The 20,336-nt window shown below is 37.9% G+C and overlaps 2 protein-coding genes across 2 annotated transcripts in view; both read right to left on the reverse strand.

Moving 5' to 3' along the window:
* Positions 1–4,583: 4,583 nt before the first annotated feature.
* On the reverse strand, positions 4,584–8,292 carry LOC311284437 (C-C chemokine receptor type 5-like). Its single transcript, XM_084399467.1, has 2 exons — positions 8,199–8,292; positions 4,584–6,490 (listed from the first exon to the last, which is right to left on the reverse strand). The coding sequence occupies exons 1-2, from the start codon at positions 8,199–8,201 to the stop codon at positions 5,486–5,488; spliced, it is 1,008 nt and encodes a 335-aa protein (XP_084255593.1). The 5' UTR covers positions 8,202–8,292; the 3' UTR covers positions 4,584–5,485.
* Positions 8,293–8,396: 104 nt separating this feature from the next.
* The window catches only part of LOC311284373 (uncharacterized protein), an 88,690-nt gene continuing 76,750 nt past the window's right edge, over positions 8,397–20,336 (reverse strand). Inside the window, exons 22-28 of the mRNA XM_084399369.1 lie at positions 20,085–20,129; positions 17,303–17,335; positions 13,386–13,532; positions 13,110–13,164; positions 12,192–12,383; positions 12,017–12,094; positions 8,397–9,823 (exon numbers count right to left, since the gene is read on the reverse strand). Of these exons, the coding sequence (XP_084255495.1) occupies positions 9,633–9,823; positions 12,017–12,094; positions 12,192–12,383; positions 13,110–13,164; positions 13,386–13,532; positions 17,303–17,335; positions 20,085–20,129 (741 nt within the window). The 3' untranslated portion in view covers positions 8,397–9,632. The remainder of the gene's footprint in view (positions 9,824–12,016; positions 12,095–12,191; positions 12,384–13,109; positions 13,165–13,385; positions 13,533–17,302; positions 17,336–20,084; positions 20,130–20,336) is intronic.

Genomic DNA, 20,336 nt, shown 5'->3' on the forward strand with positions numbered 1-20,336 from the left:
GGCTCCTCGGCCCCGGATGCAATCACACAGGCAAGGGCTCCTCGGGCTCCTCGGCCCCATGCGCGATCACACAGGCGAGGGCTCCTCGGGCTCCTCGGCCCAGTGCGCGATCACATAGGCGAGGGCTCCTCGGGCTCCTCGGCCCCGTACGCAATCACACAGGCGAGGGCTCCTCGGGCTCCTCAGGCTCCTCGGCCCTGGATGCAATCACACAGGCAAGGGCTCCTCGGGCTCCTCGGCCCCGTGCGCGATCACACAGGCGAGGGCTCCTCGGGCTCCTCAGGCTCCTCGGCCCCGTACACGATCACACAGGCGAGGGCTCCTCGGGCTCCTCAGGCTCCTCGGCCCCGGATGCAATCACACAGGCAAGGGCTCCTCGGGCTCCTCAGGCTCCTCGGCCCCGTGCGCGATCACACAGACGAGGGCTCCTCAGGCTCCTCGGCCCCGGATGCGATCACACGGGCCCTCAGGAGCCCAGCGCTGATCAGCATGATGGAGGAGACTCGCAGCTCTCCGTTTGCATTCAACACCTGCGATGAAACTAACTAACATTAACACACAATGAACAGCTGCATGTTTATTAAATAACATCAACAAAGATTACTGTAACAAAAGTATTGCTCATTGTTAGTTCATGTTAGTTAATTAACATTAACTAATGTTATTACACGGCTCTGTGGAATGCTTGCCTCTGATTGGTCGATCGCTCCATCCAGCGGTAAGTGATTCCCAGATAACAGCCTCTGAGAACAGAAACACCGGCTCATCCGGGTCACTGGAGTCAGCAGCGCTATACGCTCGCTAGGAACGGCTTTTCTTCGTGGAAGTTTTGCGTTTGGTGAGCTAATAAAATATTAAAACTCAGTCGAATCAATATTTTGTGTACAGTTATTTAATTATGCCATCCAGTATCGCGGACTCGCTCTCTCTTGTTTCATTCAAACGCAAACAGGTACGATTTTAAAACAGTGTAGTCTGAAATCAATATCTCTTATCCCCATAATTATTAATGTGTTGAAATGCTGTGTAATAAGTGTCATGACTGTATACCGTATCTCTTTATGTCCGTCTAGTTTGATCTTTCCGCTGAAACTGCTCTCTCCGCGGAAGCTCTGTGTTTAAAGAGCTAATAACTCAGATAACTTTAGACTCAGATCAATATTGTGTGTCTAATTATTTAGTTCGATTCAGTTCAGTTCAAATTTATTCATATAGCACGTTTAAAAACAAGAATAGTTGACCAAAGTGCTTAACAAGGTCCAGAATCAAAGAGATAATATACACGAGCAATACACAATCTACAATACAAAATAATCAACATTAGAGAAAGGTCAAGATATCAAAGCTCAACTTGAATTGAAAGCCACTGCATAGTAATGGGTCTTAAGCAAGGACTTGAATGTTTCAATGGTCCGAGCTTTTCTTCCATGAATAGACTATTCCAGAGTTTTGGAGCAGCCACTGCAAAGGCTCGGTCACCTTTGTTTTTTAACCTGGATCTGGGCACATCGAGGAGCATCTGATCGGAAGACCTCAGTGCTTTGACAGATGTGTGGACATGTAAAAGCTTCGATAAATAAGAAGGCGACAACCCATTTAAGATTTTAAAAACAATTAATACAATTTTAAATTCAATCCTGAAACAAACAGGAAGCCAGTGAAGCGTGGCCAAAACCGGTGTAATATGGCCGCGCTTTTTGGTCCCGGTTAAAAGTCGAGCTGCTGCGTTCTGGACTAACTGTAACTGACGAAGGGATGACTGATCCAAACCAACATACAAAGAGTTACAGTAGTCTAAATGGGACGTAATAAATGCATGTATGACTCTTTCAAAGTCTTTGCGTAGCAGGTAGGGCTTGACCTCAGCCAAAAGTCTCAGCTGGAAGAAGCTAGTTTTAACAACAGAGCTAATCTGTTTATCAAATTTAAAAGCACTGTCAAAAATCACACCCAAATTCTTGGTAAAAAGTTGAATATGGGAACCTAAAGTACCAAGAGCATCTACACAGGCACTAAAATGTACCGCACGACCAAACACAACAATTTCAGTCTTATTATCATTGAGACAGAGAAAATTCTGATCCAAACAAATTTGAGATCACTCTAGCAGTTCAACAAAGGCTGGACAGTGTCTTTCTCATTGTTTTTTACAGGCAAATAGATTTGTACATCGTCTGCAAAACAGTGGAAAGAAATGTTATGGACCCTAAGGGCAGCATGTACAGAGAAAAGAGCATGGGTCCCAAAATGGAACCTTGGGGGACCCCACAAGAAAGCAGAAGAAGAGCAATTCCCAAGGCGGACAGCAAAACTCCTATCTGACAAATAAGATTCAAACCATTTTAGGGCTATGCCCGTAATACCAACACTTTGTTTGAGTCGGGATAAGAGGATAGAGTGGTTGACTGTGTCAAAGGCAGAAGTCAAATCTAAGAGCACTAAAACAGCAGATTTTCCTGCGTCAACCGCTAAGAGAAGGTCGTTATAGACTCTTAGAAGGGCAGTTTCAGTACTGTGGCGGGGTTTAAAACCAGACTGGAACTTTTCATAAATACTAAAATCATCTAAAAATGATTGAAGTTGATTCAAAACTACCTTCTCCAAGACTTTAGATAAAAAGGGAAGTTTAGAAATAGATCTAAAATTAGACAAAACTGAAGGTCGATTGCTAAACGACAGCGAGCACAACTGGAGTCACATGTGCTAACCTCTACAGTCTGCACAGCAGCAGCTCATGTGGACCAAACTCTAGTTCGTTCTTCATTGCTTGAACACAGTTTTCAGAACTCTACACACTTATCCCATGACTTTAACCACAACCTGCACAACACTGTGGATTTACAGCACTTTGTTCAAATGCTAACACACTGCTGTCAAACCTGTGAACCACACATTCACAACAGAAGAGATTTCAGCCTTGTGCCTTTCACACACTGGCTAAGCAGGTGTCTTGTTTTAGACTTGCTAGTGAACACACACACACACACACATATATATATATATATAGGTAGAGCTCAGAAAGACTAATTTTGGAAATGGAACAGGGAAGACGGGTTTTGATGGGAACTGATGTTGATGAAGCCTGTGGCCTGATGCTAGAGAGAGGCAGGATTAGACCCTCAGTTATTTGTTCGGATTACAGTATGTACTTTTAGTTTCTACCTTTTTTTCTCATTACTGTAATTCCGTAAATTACTACAGACTATTGAAGCAAACTGCTAATTTTCATTTACCTTAAAGAATTGTTACGTTCTAAAAATTTACATAAATCATGTGAAAGAATGTCACTCTTTTCTTTGAAGAAAATATGACTTTGTATGAAGTCACTGAAATTGTTCAAACTGTAAAGATGAAAAGTTAGTATTTTCTGTATTGGTGTTTGATGCTCGTGTTTTTACTCTCAGTGTGTTCTGAGGGACAGTGTGTGTTATCTCAGTGTGTTCTGAGTGACAGTGTGTGTTATCTCAGTGTGTTCTGAGTGACAGTGTGTGTTATCTCAGTGAGGGTTGTGCCAGTGTGTGTTATCTCAGTGAGGGTTGTGCAGTGTGTGTTATCTCAGTGTGTGTTATCTCAGTGAGGGTTGTGCAGTGTGTGTTATCTCAGGGTGTGTTATCTCAGTGAGGGTTGTGCAGTGTGTGTTATCTCAGTGTGTGTTATCTCAGTGAGGGTTGTGCAGTGTGTGTTATCTCAGTGAGGGTTGTGCCAGTGTTTGGCTGCACTGAGCCGGTTTGAGCCGTGTGTTAAGAGTTGTGTTGCTCTGAATGAGTTTTGCAGGTGATGTGAACTGTTGAGCTCAGGTGACTGAGTGGCTGCACAACAGCATGTGTAAAAGCAGCTGGAACACACCCTGAGCTGAGAGATGCGTTAACCAAAGATAAAATACTGGACCCAACAGTGTTAAAGACATCTTTGAGAAGGCGGGCAGGGATACGGTCCAGCAGGCAGTTTGCAGGACGAAGCTGCTTAACTACGTCAGAGAGAACGTGTAAAGTAACTCGCTCAAACTGCTGGAAGACAGCTGGGCATAAGGGAGGAACAGAGGGGTCACTGGTAAAAGAAGGGGACACATTTACTTATGTGGCAAGTATCCGTGTAATAAGCGGGATAATATACGTCCGGCCGGTTGTTATCTCAGAATAAACCCCCTTCAGGATTGTGTGTGTTTGCGTGCGTGCGTGCGTGCGTGCGTGTGTGTATGTGTGTGTGTGTGTGTGTGTGTGAGTTCTCAGAATAAACCACTTCAGGCTAATGAGGACCTGATCCTGATCACTCGGTCGGGTTTATTCTGGGATAACAACCGTATGGATATATTTTATCACTTACTTAACGTATGAACCTTATTGCAAATTATTACCAATATTTTGGTGGTTTTAGCGAAACATTGTGTGAAAGAACTGAAATAGTTATTACATTCCAGCTTTGACATGAGAAAAAAATACAGATGTATTATTTATTTCTCAAAAGAGTAAAAGATCATGTTAAATTATTTGTGCAAAACCTAATTAATATTAACTCACAACTGGGTTATTATAGTTAACTTAAAACTAAATCCAGAAAAACATGTTTGTTACATGAAACAAATGAAATGTTAAACCTAAACTTGTTTTATTTCAGTGATGTTAAAATAGCATTGAAACAAAGTAATTCCCATGCAAAAAAAATGCCAACAGATGTTGAATCGGATGATTGTTGAAAGGAATATATTAAATGCATTGCTGACCTGACATAATGTACAAAGCCCTTCACAAGCATCTCAGATATGCAAATGCACTTGGCTCTGCAGTTTGAGTCGGACCTTAAGGCCTTCATTTAATACGTTTGTTCTCATGATCACGAATCTTAAGTTCTAGTGGGTCAAAAGGAAAAACACACAAAGAGGAGATGTTCATTTGTGCTAGAAATCAGTGTCGTAATGCATAACACATTAATATGATTTGCGTAATCAAATGAAAGACATGCAACCATTACTCAGTATTAATGCACTTGATGTGAGTAGTGATGAAACTCAACTGTGCACATAATATCTGTTCCAGTGTTGAACTATGATCACAACTCTAAAACACATTCATTCTTTAACATTTGGGTACACAGAAATAACAATAAACCCTTTATATACGTGAAGCTTTACAAACAAGAATGACATTCTCTACTTTTCAGAATTCACTGCAGTTCATGTTACATGATCTATATGTTTACATTACAGTGCAAAGTGGTCTAACTAATCATTTTATACAGTAATTACTTTTCCGGAACGAGTGATGACTAAATGAGACACGGTTAGAGTCCATTTAAAATAAGCATGTAATTACACTGTAACAGTAACACCTTACAATAAAGTGCAGCCCAAATCAGTAAATACATTAAACACACATCTCTATGATTATGAACGAAATCACAATGATTTATTACGTATACATCAATCAACTCTTCGCTAGTTCATTGCGTGCACCATATCCACCATCTCCAGTACGGCGGTCCGTCTCTCTCAAGAGAGCGTTCTGCTGCTCCCGCTGAGAATAGTTTGGCTCGATAAACACGAAGTTTGATTCTTCAACACTCCTCGAACATGGTTCTGGAACTTTCTTCCCAGAAAGGTGTAAAAAACGGGGTTGATGCAGAAATAAAGGCGAGCGACGTTCGCGGTGACGTACTCGGCGTACGGAAGCACACTGCCGCACACGTCAGGATCTCGGTGCTCGTTGATCATGAGTATGATGTTATACGGGCTCCAGAAAGAGAAGAACATCAGGACTATCACGAAGATGAGGCGTACCGTGCGATGTTTCCCGATCATCCGCGTGGCCATGACTGTTCGCGTGATCCTGAAGTAGCAGTAGATGAACACCATCAACGGGAAGATGAAGAACAGCACGAACTGCTTGTAGACGCCGAAGACTTTCCACGGGGATTCGCTCGAGTATTCGCACATGAACCCGTACTTCGGATACTCTTCGACGGTGAAATAGATGATGGGATCGAGGCTAGCGAGAAGGCTAATGCCCCAGACCACTGAAGACAAAGCCACGGCGTAGCAGGTTCTGCGCTGTTTGCTAGCGGCCACACAGTGGACCACGGCCAGGTATCGGTCGAACGTCAAGAGAGTCAGAAAGAGGATGGAACTGTAAAAACCCAGACAATCTGCGATGACCACCAGCTTACACAGAGCTTCTCCGAAGATCCACTGGTCCGAGTGGTGGACGGCCTGGAACGGCAGCGTGAGCGTGAAGGTGATGTTGGACGCCACCAGGTTGATGAGGAATATATTGGTGACCGTGTTCAGCTTCTCGAACTTGTATATGACGAGCAGAACGACTCCGTTTCCCAGAATGCTGAGGATGAAGATGACGTAGTAGAACGGTGGAAGAAAGTGTCTGATGAACTCGTTGAAGTCGATGGGGCTGCACACGTATCCAGTGTTCGGTGTCAGGCCCTTGTAGTCGTAGTCTATTGTTTCGGAGGGCGTCTCCATCGTCATGGTTACAAGCTCCATCTGCAGGATTAAGCGGGTTTATTCGAGTGAAAGACTGGAGAAATCGGTAACACTGTAATAATGGTCAGAAGTAACTATGCAGGACTATTTTTTGCTATTCTTACACGAGAATGTAAAACATTAGTTGATTGCAGTTTCATCGTCTCTAAATGAACCCAAAAGCGCTCAGATCATGTACAATTTGCACGACCCACAAACATTTTAACCTTAATTCATGGTTTCTTTTAATTTCAGTAATGCACTCTTTCTTTCTTTTTGTTTATTTGACTGTCCAGCCCTATTCGGACAGGATTAGCTTTACCAGGGTAGATGGAGTAATGTGATTTTACCTCAGGACGTCTGTAATATTAATGGCCAGTTCGCACTGGATAAGAGATCTCAGTAAAACCAGCAGAAGTGGGAGAGTAACTGGATTTACACACCGCTGTCACTCCTGTCGTCATGTGTGTGGTACGCTGCTTCCTGATATCACGTGCGCAAACACATAACCTATATTTATATATAATGTCCAGTTGAATGATGTATTAATTAACTTTAGATTGGATTGTGTTGGTAAAAGGCACTTATCTAACGCTAAAAGACGTTTCGTGCCTCTAACAAGTGCTGTCGATCTTCTCTCTGATCTGATGGTGTGTGTAAAACACAGTTTTGCCACAGACTCGTTCCAGCGTCTAGAACGCAACTGAATGCTTTTTCATACTTGAAAATCCACGGAAAACTACTTTTAAACAGGAAATGACGGAATATTTACGTACATATATACAGCGGGATTAGTGTCACCTGAGGTCATTATTCCAGACCTTTTTACTGACGGTAAAAATCGCCGTAATCTTTACTGACATTGATCTCTGAGATGCACATTCGGACGGGACTAAAATCACGGAGAAGCTCTGGGAATAATGACTTTACTCCACCTCTCCATGTTTAATCCCGTCCGGATAGGGCTCTTTCTCTCTTGGTGAAGTGTTTTCTTTTACTATATTCTTTAAATTATTGTTATTCTTAATAATTATCATTGTGTTCTAATTTTGCCATTTCACACTGTAAACTGAATGTTGAAATAAAGCATTAAAAAATAAATAATGAAGGACTAATGAGCAGTAACTCTTCAGCTGCTATTAACTAATATGGAAACAAGCTTAACTAATCAGTAATATCGAATTTAGGACTAAGATAGTTCCTTATTAGGTAATCAATAATTACTTAATGAGATTGGCCTCATTAAGAACTAATAGGTAATTATGACAAATTATAAAGAATTACTAATTAATTACTAATCGCAACATTAACTTGTCTGAGATGTTAGCAGTTTTTTCTGCTCAACGTGGTCATAAAATGCATCACTAATTACTCAGTTACCTCACTCTTCAATGACTATAGTGATCTGGACCGTTATTTTAATTAGTGATGCATTTTATGATCACGTTGAGACTGATTAGGGCTCAGAAACACCATAATGTTCTTTATAATGTGTCAGTTAGTTAATAGTTATTAATGAGGCTAATCCCATTCAGTAATTATTGATTACCTAATAATGAATTATCTCCTAAATCCAGTATTACTGGTTAGTTAAGCTTGTTTCTATATTAGTTAATAGTAGCTGAAGTGTTAATGTAGTCCTGCATTATTTATTAATAACTTAATAACTTAATAACATTATTATAAAGTGTTACCGATAAATCATTGAAATGATGAATTTTACACTTACCATAACACACTCTTCACCGTTTCCTGGCCAGTTCAGCGAAGGAAGCGAGCAGGAACAGGGGATGTGTGTTTGTCTAATGCTGAATCATTTCTTCAAATAATTCATCCTTCCTTTTTATGCGATGACATCAGAATTACTCAAGATCCTCACCCACATCGTTCAACATCGTAGTCATGAAACCACAGATTATTTGAACCACCTTTTATTTGAACAAAGCCATTCTCAGCAAATCACACAGATTTTCCTCAAAGGCAAATTAGACTTGTATCATTAAGGAATTTCCCAGAATCCCTGCAGCTTTTACATAAAAACAACAAAACACTCGGGATACACAAGCTTTACAGGTCTGTGGAATTCCATCAGTTTTAACATGTACAGAAGTTAACCTTCAACGAGTGAATGAAACAACAGATTAGAATTGAATGTTAGAGTAAAAGATTATATAAGTGGAAAATGTGTAATATATAAATTTAGAAAAAGCAAACATTTTTGAACAATGAAAGATTTCACTGGAAAAAAATACATATGCAACAAGCAGTTTGCATGGATTCAAACATAAATGTAAAATATTTAAAATAATTACATCTGTCAAATGTGTCTCTCACAACTTACACATCTTAAATATTTTACTGCCAAAGGAGAAATGCATGAGTTCTTGAACACACACAGTGGAATAAATACTTTTGATTTAATGGTTCGTATTCCTTTTATTTAATGGAATAATAATCAATGAGTTAAGTGTGTATTTACCTTCCCTTCAGGCAGTGTAGATCATATAAAAAGTATGCAAATATGTAAATAATATAAATTAATAATAGTCAGCTATTTAAACTACAATTATTAATTCAGTGAAATGTGAAACGATGATGGATGTTGTCTTTAAAACAAACTGTCCAATCAAAATATTGTCAGGAAAATCAAGACATACTTTTGTCAAACACAAACAGAAACAGTTTCCCCGTTATGTTGAATGCATGTCTATGAAATAATAAGGGCTCTTTATTCCTAATCTTCCTCAAGCACCAAATGACGAACAAACTAATGTGTTTCAGTCCTGCATCTCAGATCATGGTGCAATAGTCTCTTGTTTGGCAACAAAACAGCCATTTACTTTATATTTAATATTCATAAGTAATGGTGATACATATTAATGTTAATTGCTATGTTTATGACATTTTAATATCTCTCCACTTGCAGTATTATTTCACAAATGACCTTATGACCATGTGTTAATGGTGTTCATGAAACCCGCTGTGGACTGAAAGGCAGGATTATAAATCTATAAATGTCTATAAATCTATAGATATTATTCATCAAAAGGCCACTTGTGTTTCTTTGCACCATCGCAGTGCACAGTCCGAAGCCACGTCTGTAGACTCCTCTGGGTTTACTACGGCAGTCCGAGAGCTGAGTGTGTGTGTGTGTGTGTGTGTGTCAGAACTCAGGCCCTTTCATGTAGTGCTCGTCCCTGAGGTTATAGGATTGGTAGCAGATGGACATGTCACACACACCGGTCGGCCCCTGAGGGCCCGCTTTCCCTGGAACGCCTGGAGTCCCGGGTTTACCCGTTATTCCCGGAGGACCCGGAACACCCACGCCATCACTGCCGCGAGGACCCTGGATCCCTGTGGATGATGTTGAGGGACACTTACACAAGACTCATTCCCATACGCTGCCAGAGAGATTGTGCACGACAAATCACTCATTTGAGGCGAATATGATTGAAGCTATTTAACTAATAGATATCACCAATTGATTTATTATAATATGAATTGCACACCAAAAAAAAAAAAAAAAAAAAAAGTATGAATAATGTTTAAATATGCAAATTAGGTATTATCTAATTATTTCATTTCATTTATGAATATAGCCCATTGAATGAAACAGCTGTTGCCCAAAGTGCGTCAGAGTTACCGGTCTCTGTTTATGTAAATCAGAAAACACTGTCAACAGACAGAAAACAAACAGATTTTCATCAAGCTTCAGGAATTCAGTAGTTAAATATCTAGATGAGTGATATATGAGCAAACAGCTCAGCAAAAACCTCACAATATAGATATGAACAGGACTGTGTTTCCCGATAGCGTTCTCTTAGCGCACGATGAAGACTCTAAGGCCCCTATTTTAACGATCTGAAACGCAAGTATCAAACGCAAACGCAAGTAACTTTGTGGGCGGATCTCGGGTTGCTATTATACCGGCGGGATAAATGACTCTCCGACGCAAATCTAAAATGTGTTGGTCTGAAGCAGCTTCATTACTCATAGGTGTGGTTTGGGCGTAACGTGAAATAAACCAATCAGAGCGTCATCTCACATTCCCTTTAAGAGCAGGCGCGCTTGTTCCGTGGCGGATTGCTATTATAATGGCGGATTTGCCAGGAGCGGTTCACAGCCGAGGAGACCGACGTTCTCGTCAGGCCCGTAAAACACAGAGAAGTGACATTGGGGACGGAGAAACACACACAAATTAGCTTCGGTTAAACAGGCGTATGATGATTTAGGTAAAATCTAGATTTATGCCTATTTTTCACATCTTCATGGACGCAACAATGATTTCCCTCGTGTGGAATATTTTTCTTGTAATAATGTATGATTTGCAAAAATGTGAACTGCTGCGTCTGTGTGTAGATGAGAGAAGCAAAGTGTGTGTGTGTTGTGCACACGCTACATCATGGCCAAGCATGCGCCCTTAAAATAACATCTGAATAACATGCGCACTGACTTTAGACGAGGTTTCTCCTGGTCAGTGGAGGAATTGTTTTCTGAAACTGCAAAATAGCAGCAGGGTGCTGGGAGAAAAACACTGACATTCTGGATTCGGACGGGAATAAAATCACAGACTAACCCAGTAAACGATGATAATACCGTACGACCCCATGAGAAACAGTTAGCGTCTGAATAGGGCTAAACTGACAGTGCTTTCACCGGCCTTTGAAAGGCTCCGCCGGCGCCGTCTTTCACTTAGCACAACTATCCGCTGTATCGCTGCCATAGTTTGAGCAATCATTCACAATCATTCCCTTTAAATAGACTCCCAAGCCTTCACTGCCTCATGGTTTGCCAGCTGATGTACCTCTGGTTAATATAATTAAAAAGCCAACAACAATCAGTGTAATTACAATTTTATCCTGTGCATGAAAGCACTTGAATTAGCCTAATTGAACACTGGATGTATTAACTACAATTATATTCTATACTGAGATGTAAAGATGTGTTCTGCAGTGGTGGCCTCCTGCTAACAGCGATGAGAGTCCAGACCATCCGAGCGTATGACTTACAGAAGGTAAACTTAACTACCAATGTTTCGGGAAACGCGTATTAACGATACGGGACAGCTTAAGGAGTAACTTCAGGACGACAGCGCTCAGAAGGTTTCGGGAAACGCAGCCCAGAACTGTATCATGAGTGCTGCTGAAATGGAGATTTCTGAGTCTGATTTCAGACTGATATGTGTTGTAAGTGAGTAATTGAGTGTTGTAAGTGCGATACATTCTGAAACTAACATAACGTGTAATAAACATTTCTGAAATACAGTCTCTGATAACAGATCACTCTAAACTGTACTGTGGACTTTTCTGTAAAGCTGCTTTGAAACGATGTATTCTGAAAAGTGCTATACAAATAAATATGAATTGAATTGAATTGCATAAATTAAACACTTAAATGTGTATTTTTGTATGTTTTCTTTTCACTACTCTGAAACAACATGTTATGAAAAGCCAAATCGCCCAAAATCTCACAAATCTGACCGGTGCATGAAAACCCATGTCTTTGCCTGCAGTGTTTAGTCATAATCATGTAGTAATGTGACTGTACCCGTGTCTCCGGGGGGCCCTGGGTATCCCGGTCTGCTCTCTCCTTTACTGCCCTTAAACCCCTGAGGGCCCGTGTCCCCTAAAACAGTAACAAACATATTATGCAATTAAAATACAAACCCAAAGCCAAAGTCATTTAGATGATTTGGGCGTGGTATAGCCGGAGATCTCGTCACCTTTGACCCCTGGCGGCCCCTGGAGCCCCGGGGGCCCTGAGTATCCCTGAGCCCCGTGTCTGCCGGGATAACCTGGGGACCCGCTGGAGCCCTTGGGCCCTGGAGGCCCGGGGTGTCCCGGGGGCCCTTTAATGCTCTCGCAGGGCTCACAGCGCTGAGGGCCCATCGTCTGCAGGAGCCGGGCCAGCTCGACTGAGGAACACACACATGCTTTACTGAGGGGACGTCTCACTTCTACTGTGAACACTTGATCTCATCCAAAGAAAAGGCCTTTAAAGTCGGCATCTATCTATATTCATATGCATCTTATTGGACTGTAAGTGATTCATGCACGCATGTTTTGTTTTATAAAGCAAAAATAAATAAAAAATGATTTGTCATAAATCTGACATTAAAAGGTCGAAATTATGGAAGAAAAGGTCAATTATGACATACTAAAATGAAATTATGACTTAAAGTCATTGACATTAAAAAGTTGAAGTGAAAAAAACAACATAAAAAAGGTCAAAATGATGAATTTTATCTAAAAATAGTTAATAGTTTTAACTTTTTATGCCAACATTTGACTTTTTATTTCATAATTATGACTTAGCACGTCAATTTCGAATTTTCAACCTCATAATTATGACTTACTTGGCATGTCATAATGTCGACTTTTTATCTCATACTTATGACTTAGCATATCATAATTACGATTTACCAAAGCATGGTTATTTCTTCCTCATGTTGCTGAGGTGGCTGACCTCTTTAATTCAAAGAAAACTGTACAAACGGTGATAGCTCAGCAAGTCTCCGTAACAAAAACTCCTTTCCAGTGAACTTTTCTTTTATCTACCAGCTTTAATTGTACGCTCTTCCCACACCAGCTGAGAGAGAGAAAGGAGAGAAGAACGACCTTGACGAAGGTCAGATACTCACTCCTCAGAACGTCTCCGCAGAGCTTCATTAAATGCTCCTCTGAGGGAGGCTTGCCCTGAAACACACATCCACACACTCGTTAAAAACACACACCGCTTTCAAAGAACCTCAGTTACGCAGTCTTGACCCGAGGCCGTCTTGAAATGATGCGTTCTGACATCATCGCCTCGGCCCGAGGTGTGTTTAGCATCTGTTTATTTCTTACGAAAGGAAATATCTGGTGGCTATAACAAAGATTTTAATTGCTATAGTTGTGAGAAAAGTAGGAACACTCACAGGCTTCCCTGGAAATCCCGGAGCGCCGGGTTGTCCCGGAAAACCGTCCTGTCCCGGGAATCCTCTCGCTCCGATCACACCGATGTGACCCACGTCTCCCTTCGGCCCGTCGTGACCTCTGACCCCGGTCTCGCCCACCGAACCTTTCTGGTGGATTAATCACATGATCGACACGTGTATCAGCGTATAGAGCCACGCATTCCTGCATGTATATTCGTCATGAGTGAGATTACTGCATTAACAATAGAGTCACGATTCATCAAATTACAATCATAATCATGATGTGGCCTTGCTGCATATTAAATCAACGTATAGTTGAAATGCATTGCACTGATTATAACCGGATCGCCACTTCATTATTCATCATTTCTATGTTTCTGTGCAGGATTATACTATATTGTACAATATAATTTGAATAAAAATAGATGAATAAATTTTTTTATTACTGTAGTATAATATACAGTGTTATTTTAGAGTTATTTTGTAATAATTTTCAGTTTTTTTATTTCATTTTAAAGTAAATTCGGTAACACTTTATAATAACGTTCAGTTGTAAGTCATCTATAAGTGGTTAGTTAATGATGAGTTAATCATTTACAGAACATTCATAAATGATTAGCAAGTGATATACTAACATTTTATGTATGTTTTGTAAATTCTGTTACAAGTCATTTACAAGTGATTAATAAATGATTAACTAATTATTTACGAAACATGACTATGCGTTCATAAATGATTAATAAGTGATATGTTAAAGGGGTGGTTTACTGCCTTTTTTCTTTGCTTGATTGTGTTTATGGGCTGCAATATAACATGTCTTCGTGTTTCGTTTGTTAAAAAACGCCTTATTTTTCATAAATTTCACCTTTACTGTAAGCCGCTTCCTCCTCTGTCATTTGAACGACCGGTTGACTTCCTTAGTCTATGAAACCACTCCCTCAGAAACAGGCAATGAGCTCAGATTGGTTAGTTCGGCCGGTGTGTTGTAATTGGCTAAACTGCGTCCGGAATCTTCACGCCCATTACCCGGTCAAATGTAATGGTGTCAATATTGCCTCGTCAGTTTGAGCCAGAATCAGAGCCAGAGAGCGGTGATAAAGAGAGTCAAGCAGAACCTCCGCAAACACGGCTCTTACTAAACGTTTCTGAATGGTAATTTTTTTTTATTATTATTATTTTCTCAAAGAATTTCCATACGCTGTTACTTGAAAATGCTACTGTTTGTTAGCTTTTGAGATACGCTTTCCCCCTGATTAAACATTTAATATAACTGAATACATGACTGAGTAATACCGTTTTTTAATTGATAGAATGAACAACCGTTTAACTATTCACAAAACTTACCGGTAGTTTACTCAGTTTGTCGTTTTCTTACATGATAACAGCAGCTGAAGTTTGCTGTTGCGATGATTTTTTGAAGTTTGTACACGTTTCTTATACACACAAAATAACATCGAACTAACTAGCTACTATAACCAAACAGCTTTGGCATTGGTTTGCGTTCTTGATCAAATAAAAAAATTACGTCATAAAGTATACATGGAAAATACGTTTACAAAATTTCTACATATTACAAATTCGGGTCCAAAATGTTTATACGCATCTGTCATATACTAAAGCCAGCGCTGGCATTTTTTTACATCCTTGATAAAACTAAAACATTACGTCTTAAATTATACAGGCAAATACATTTAAAATGATTAAATCTTACTTGCAGGTTGTGGCCTCTGGTTTTATAGCTGTAACTGCTTCATGTTGGAGTAATAGTTTCTTGTTGAATCCGACATTGAACTCGTGTAGATTCTGGAAGCTGTCTTCCGTAAAATGCGCAGCACAGAGAGCTAAACTACGATTGTAATTGTCAGGAACATAATCAAACTTAAATTTTAACCATTGTTGACGAACTACAGCGTCTGTAGGAAGCCTGAACACAGAAGACCTGACAGCTACAGCTCTCTCCACTATAACTCCTCCTCTTCGACAGCAGAACATGTTCCGGAGGGAGGGTTGATGTAAATGTATGGGTTAGTTACGTATAAAACCCGGGAAGTATCTCGTTGTAGTCCCATTCGAGTCGTTTTTGTAGGCATTAAACTTCCTGATTTTTAAAAGACAATATCTCCGCTTACGTTGAACTTTCAGCGCAGCAACTTTGCAGATACTGTTCATGCACCAACAGCAACATTACACAGTATTTAAAATGAAAAAAGTGAAATAGCAATCAACCACCCCTTTAATGATTGTATGTATGTTTTGTAGATTCAGTTATAAGTAATTTACAATTGATTAGTAAATGATTAACTAATCATTTACAAAACATGAATATGCGTTTCATAAATGTTATAATAAATAATGTTTTTTTTTTTGTATGTATATAGCAATTAGAGAGTGCTGAAAGTGTTGTAAATGCCTTGAATAGATCATTTATAACAGGTAAGTGTCACACATTTACAAGTGATGAATAGTTTACACTTTAGATTAGGGGATGCAGAAAGTGTTGTAAATGATTTATTCATGCATTTACACATCTATAACACGTCTTTAACCACTGTGCACCTGATGTGAGCAAAACATACAAAAATTTTTTTACATCATTTATTAAACATTTATGAAACGCATAGTCATGATTTGTAAATGATTAGTTAATCATTAACTAATCAATTGTAAATGACTTATAACTGAATCTACAAAACATACATAAAATAATTAACATATCACTTATTAATCATTTATGAATGCATAGTCATGTTTCATAAATGATTATTTAATCATTTACTAATCACTTGTAAATGACTTGTAACTAAATTTACAAAACATACATAAAATGGTAGTATATCACTTACTAATCATTTATGAATGTTTTGTAAATGATTAGTTCATCATTAACTAAAGACTTATTAATGACTTACAACTGAACGTTATTATAAAGTGTTACCGTAAATTCGTTATGTATTTTTGTCATTTTTATTAGTGTGTGTATATATTATATATTATTATTATATATATTAATCGTATATATATATATATATATATATATATATATATATATATATATATATATATATATATATATATATATATATATATATATATACATATATATCTTTATATTCAGTTTTGTTTTAGTAAGTTTAGTATTTTTTTACTAAATGCAATTATTTTACGTTTTTGTATCTAATATTTATATTTTATCAGTTAATGAGAAGTCATTTTAATAGTTTTACAGAAAACACTTCCCATTAGTTAACATTTTTAACAGTGACTGATATTAACTAACAATGAACAATTCATTAGTTACAGTATTTATGAATCTTTCTTTATATTAGTTAGTAAAAATACAACTGTCCATTGTTAGTCCATTACATAATATGAACAGATACAACATTATTACATTTGACTTTAATGAAGTATAAGTACATGTTGAAAGTGACATTAGCAAAGATTAATAAATGCTTTAGAATTATTTTGTATTGTTAGTTGGTGTTAAATATTAATGCAAACATCCTGATGTAAAGTAGCTTCAGTTTTAGTTCCTCAACGTTCAAGGAGACTGAAAAACAATCAGGAAGCGTGTTGTTGTTAAGCAGGAATATGAAGTGTTAAAGATTAAATCACAATATTTGTCCACATAATCAAACGGTGCAGCTCTAGTGTGGAGTAAACACAGAGCGGACATATTTAATACACCTCTCTGGAGGAAAAATGCATTCTGTTAAAGTGATTTGCATTTACGTCTGGAAACTGATTTGCCCACAAGCATGAAATAATAAACACGCAGGAACTGGAGTTTCCACAGGCCAGCGCTGGAGCAGAGCTGAAGCGGGCAGAGGAAATGCTTTGAGAAGCGGATCATGGTCCTGGTGGTGTAACCTACGCAGGAATGGGTTAATGGGACTGAAGTGTGTAATTCTACAAACCTCTCCTTTGCTTCCCGTCGGCCCGACTGCACCCTGTTCAGAAAGAGGAAACGCTATGATCAAATGAAGGAAGAGACTGCATCACGCTGACTGAAGTTTGACACGTCTTAAAGAAGAGTGTTTCAGACTGCAATACTCGCTCGCAGTGTAATTATACACTAAAGTACTGAGCAATACTAATTAACTACATGCACTTACTATAGGGTTAGGGTGAGGATGAGTGTTTGGTTTAGGGTTAAATGCATTATTACTACAGTAACTACATGTAACATGTCGTTAGCCTCATAGCATAATTGCCTAAGTAATATTTTTTTTAAAGGACTTAGGCAATTATGCTATGAGGCTAACGATGTGTAATAATGACACTGTAAAATAAAGTGTTACCCACTTCTGTCTACAAGCTCACACAAGCAGTGAAGAAGCTCAACATACACACTCCTAACACATCTACATCTTCTCAACTTCATCCAATCAAGACTTCTAGAAGCACATCATTATAAAGCACAACAGATATTGCTCTGTTTGTAGATATACGTTTTATAATCAGTTCTATATTCCCTCTTAAATGGCTTTGATGTTGTATATATCATGGCCCTCTATAATGTTATTTTAGAATGATGATTCATAACTCATGTTTGCGTCTGTCATTGTTCTCTGAAACAAACGGTTTGTGAGTCAATGTCTGTGGCTAAAGTTTTTACCCAGAAATCAGGAGTGTCTTCTTGCTAATTCTAGAATGATTCAACAGGATAAAATAATCTGAATGTGGCAATTCAGTTTAAGAGTCAGAGGTCACTCTTACATAGAGTTCCTTCGGGCGCTTCGTATGAAGAACCTTTCAGTGCTTCCCAAAACGGGATCATTTTATGGATTTAGTTTTAATGAATTCATTTTATAATCATTTCTTTTTCATTTTGATTATATTTTATGAATTAAACAGCTTGCAAACACACTAGAATGTGAACATGCAATTGTTTAAAACATTTCTCCTTATATAAAACATTTGTGCAACATGTATTCATTATTTCAGTGAGCTCATTGTTTCTGCCTTAAATTATTATATTGTTTAAATTAATACATTTTTAGCAAACTGTGATTTGTGTATTTCTGAAATGCATAACTCAGACAGTCTTCTCTGATTACAGATCACTGTAAACTGTAATGTGGAAAGCGCTATTCTAATAAATGTGAACTGAACTGTATAGAACCCCATTGAACTTGTTTTTCTAAGAGTGTACAAATGAATGTAATTATTAAACTTCCAGCTGAAGCCATCATTTAATGACTTTATCATTCAGAATTGTATATGAAATGAGGTTGCAAGCAGAAATATAATGCAAATATGAATGGAATGAAATCAAAGAAATGCACCTGCTATAAGTGTACTTTTTAATAATTCACTTCATTGTTTTGGTGATGTAATATGTATTGTGTATTGTATTTATTATTCTGAAATATTTCCAGAAAGGTTTATGATGTAATTATCTATATTGCAAAACATCCTCTGCTGTTTGAATTCATTTGAACTTCTATACGGTTCTATAAGTGAATAAGTTCTGTAAGTTCTATAAGGTTCTATGAGTTCTATAAGTTCTATAAGTTCTATAAAGTTCTATAAGGTTCTATGAGTTCTATAAGGTTCTATAAGTTCTATAAAGTTCTATAAGGTTCTACAAGTTCTATAAGGTTCTATAAGTTATATAAGTTCTATAAAGTTCTATAAGGTTCTATATGTTCTATAAGGTTCTATAAGTTCTATAAAGTTCTATAAGGTTCTACAAGTTCTATAAGGTTCTATAAGTTATATAAGTTCTATAAAGTTCTATAAGGTTCTATAAGTTCTATAAGGTTCTATAAGGTTCTATAAGTTCTATAAGTTCTATAAAGTTCTATAAGGTTCTATACGTTCTATAAGGTTCTATAAGTTCTATAAAGTTCTATAAGGTTCTATAAGGTTCTATAAGTTCTATAAGTTGTATAAAGTTCTATAAGGTTCGATAAGTTTCTATAAGTTCTATAAAGTTCTATAAGGTTCTATAAGTTCTATAAGGTTCTATATGTTCTATATGTTCTATAAGGTTCTATAAGGTTGTATAAGTTCTATAAGGTTCTATAATGTTCTATAAGGTTCTATAAGTTCTATAAGGTTCTATGAGTTCTATAAGGTTCTATAAGTTCTATAAAGTTCTATAAGGTTCTACAAGTTCTATAAGGTTCTATAAGTTATATAAGTTCTATAAAGTTCTATAAGGTTCTATATGTTCTATAAGGTTCTATAAGGTTGTATAAGTTCTATAAGGTTCTATAATGTTCTATAAGGTTCTATAAGTTATATGAGGTTCTATAAGTTCTATAAGGTTCTATAAGGTTCTATAAGTTCTATAAGGTTCTATAAGTTCTATAAGTTCTATAAAGTTCTATAAGGTTCTATACGTTCTATAAGGTTCTATAAGTTCTATAAAGTTATATAAGGTTCTATAAGGTTCTATAAGTTCTATAAGTTGTATAAAGTTCTATAAGGTTCGATAAGTTTCTATAAGTTCTATAAAGTTCTATAAGGTTCTATAAGTTCTATAAGGTTCTATATGTTCTATAAGGTTCTATAAGGTTGTATAAGTTCTATAAGGTTCTATAATGTTCTATAAGGTTCTATAAGTTATATGAGGTTCTATAAGTTCTATAAGGTTGTATAAGTTCTATAAGTTCTATAAGGTTGTATAAGTGCAGTGCAGGGCTATAAGAGGTGGCGCCCCCTGGTGGATGAAGGTATTTCAACACTTACTGAAAAGCCAGGAATCCCAGGAAAGCCTTTGCTGCCTTTTTCCCCCTGTGAATAAGAGCGGGTCTGTGTTAGCAGGGGTCTCCATCTCTGAAAGGTTATATTAGCATTCAAAATCAACGGGTGGTTCTTATAACCTTTACAAGACTGTGTCACATCCCGTTTACTGACAGAGACTGAGCTAACCACACTTAGGGTGATGTTCCCTACGGAGATTATTATGGTAAAGTACACAAATTACACTGCAGCTGCAAG

This window comes from Rutilus rutilus, assembly GCF_951802725.1.
Source record: "Rutilus rutilus genome assembly, chromosome: 24".
Classification (NCBI taxonomy): domain Eukaryota; kingdom Metazoa; phylum Chordata; class Actinopteri; order Cypriniformes; family Leuciscidae; genus Rutilus; species Rutilus rutilus.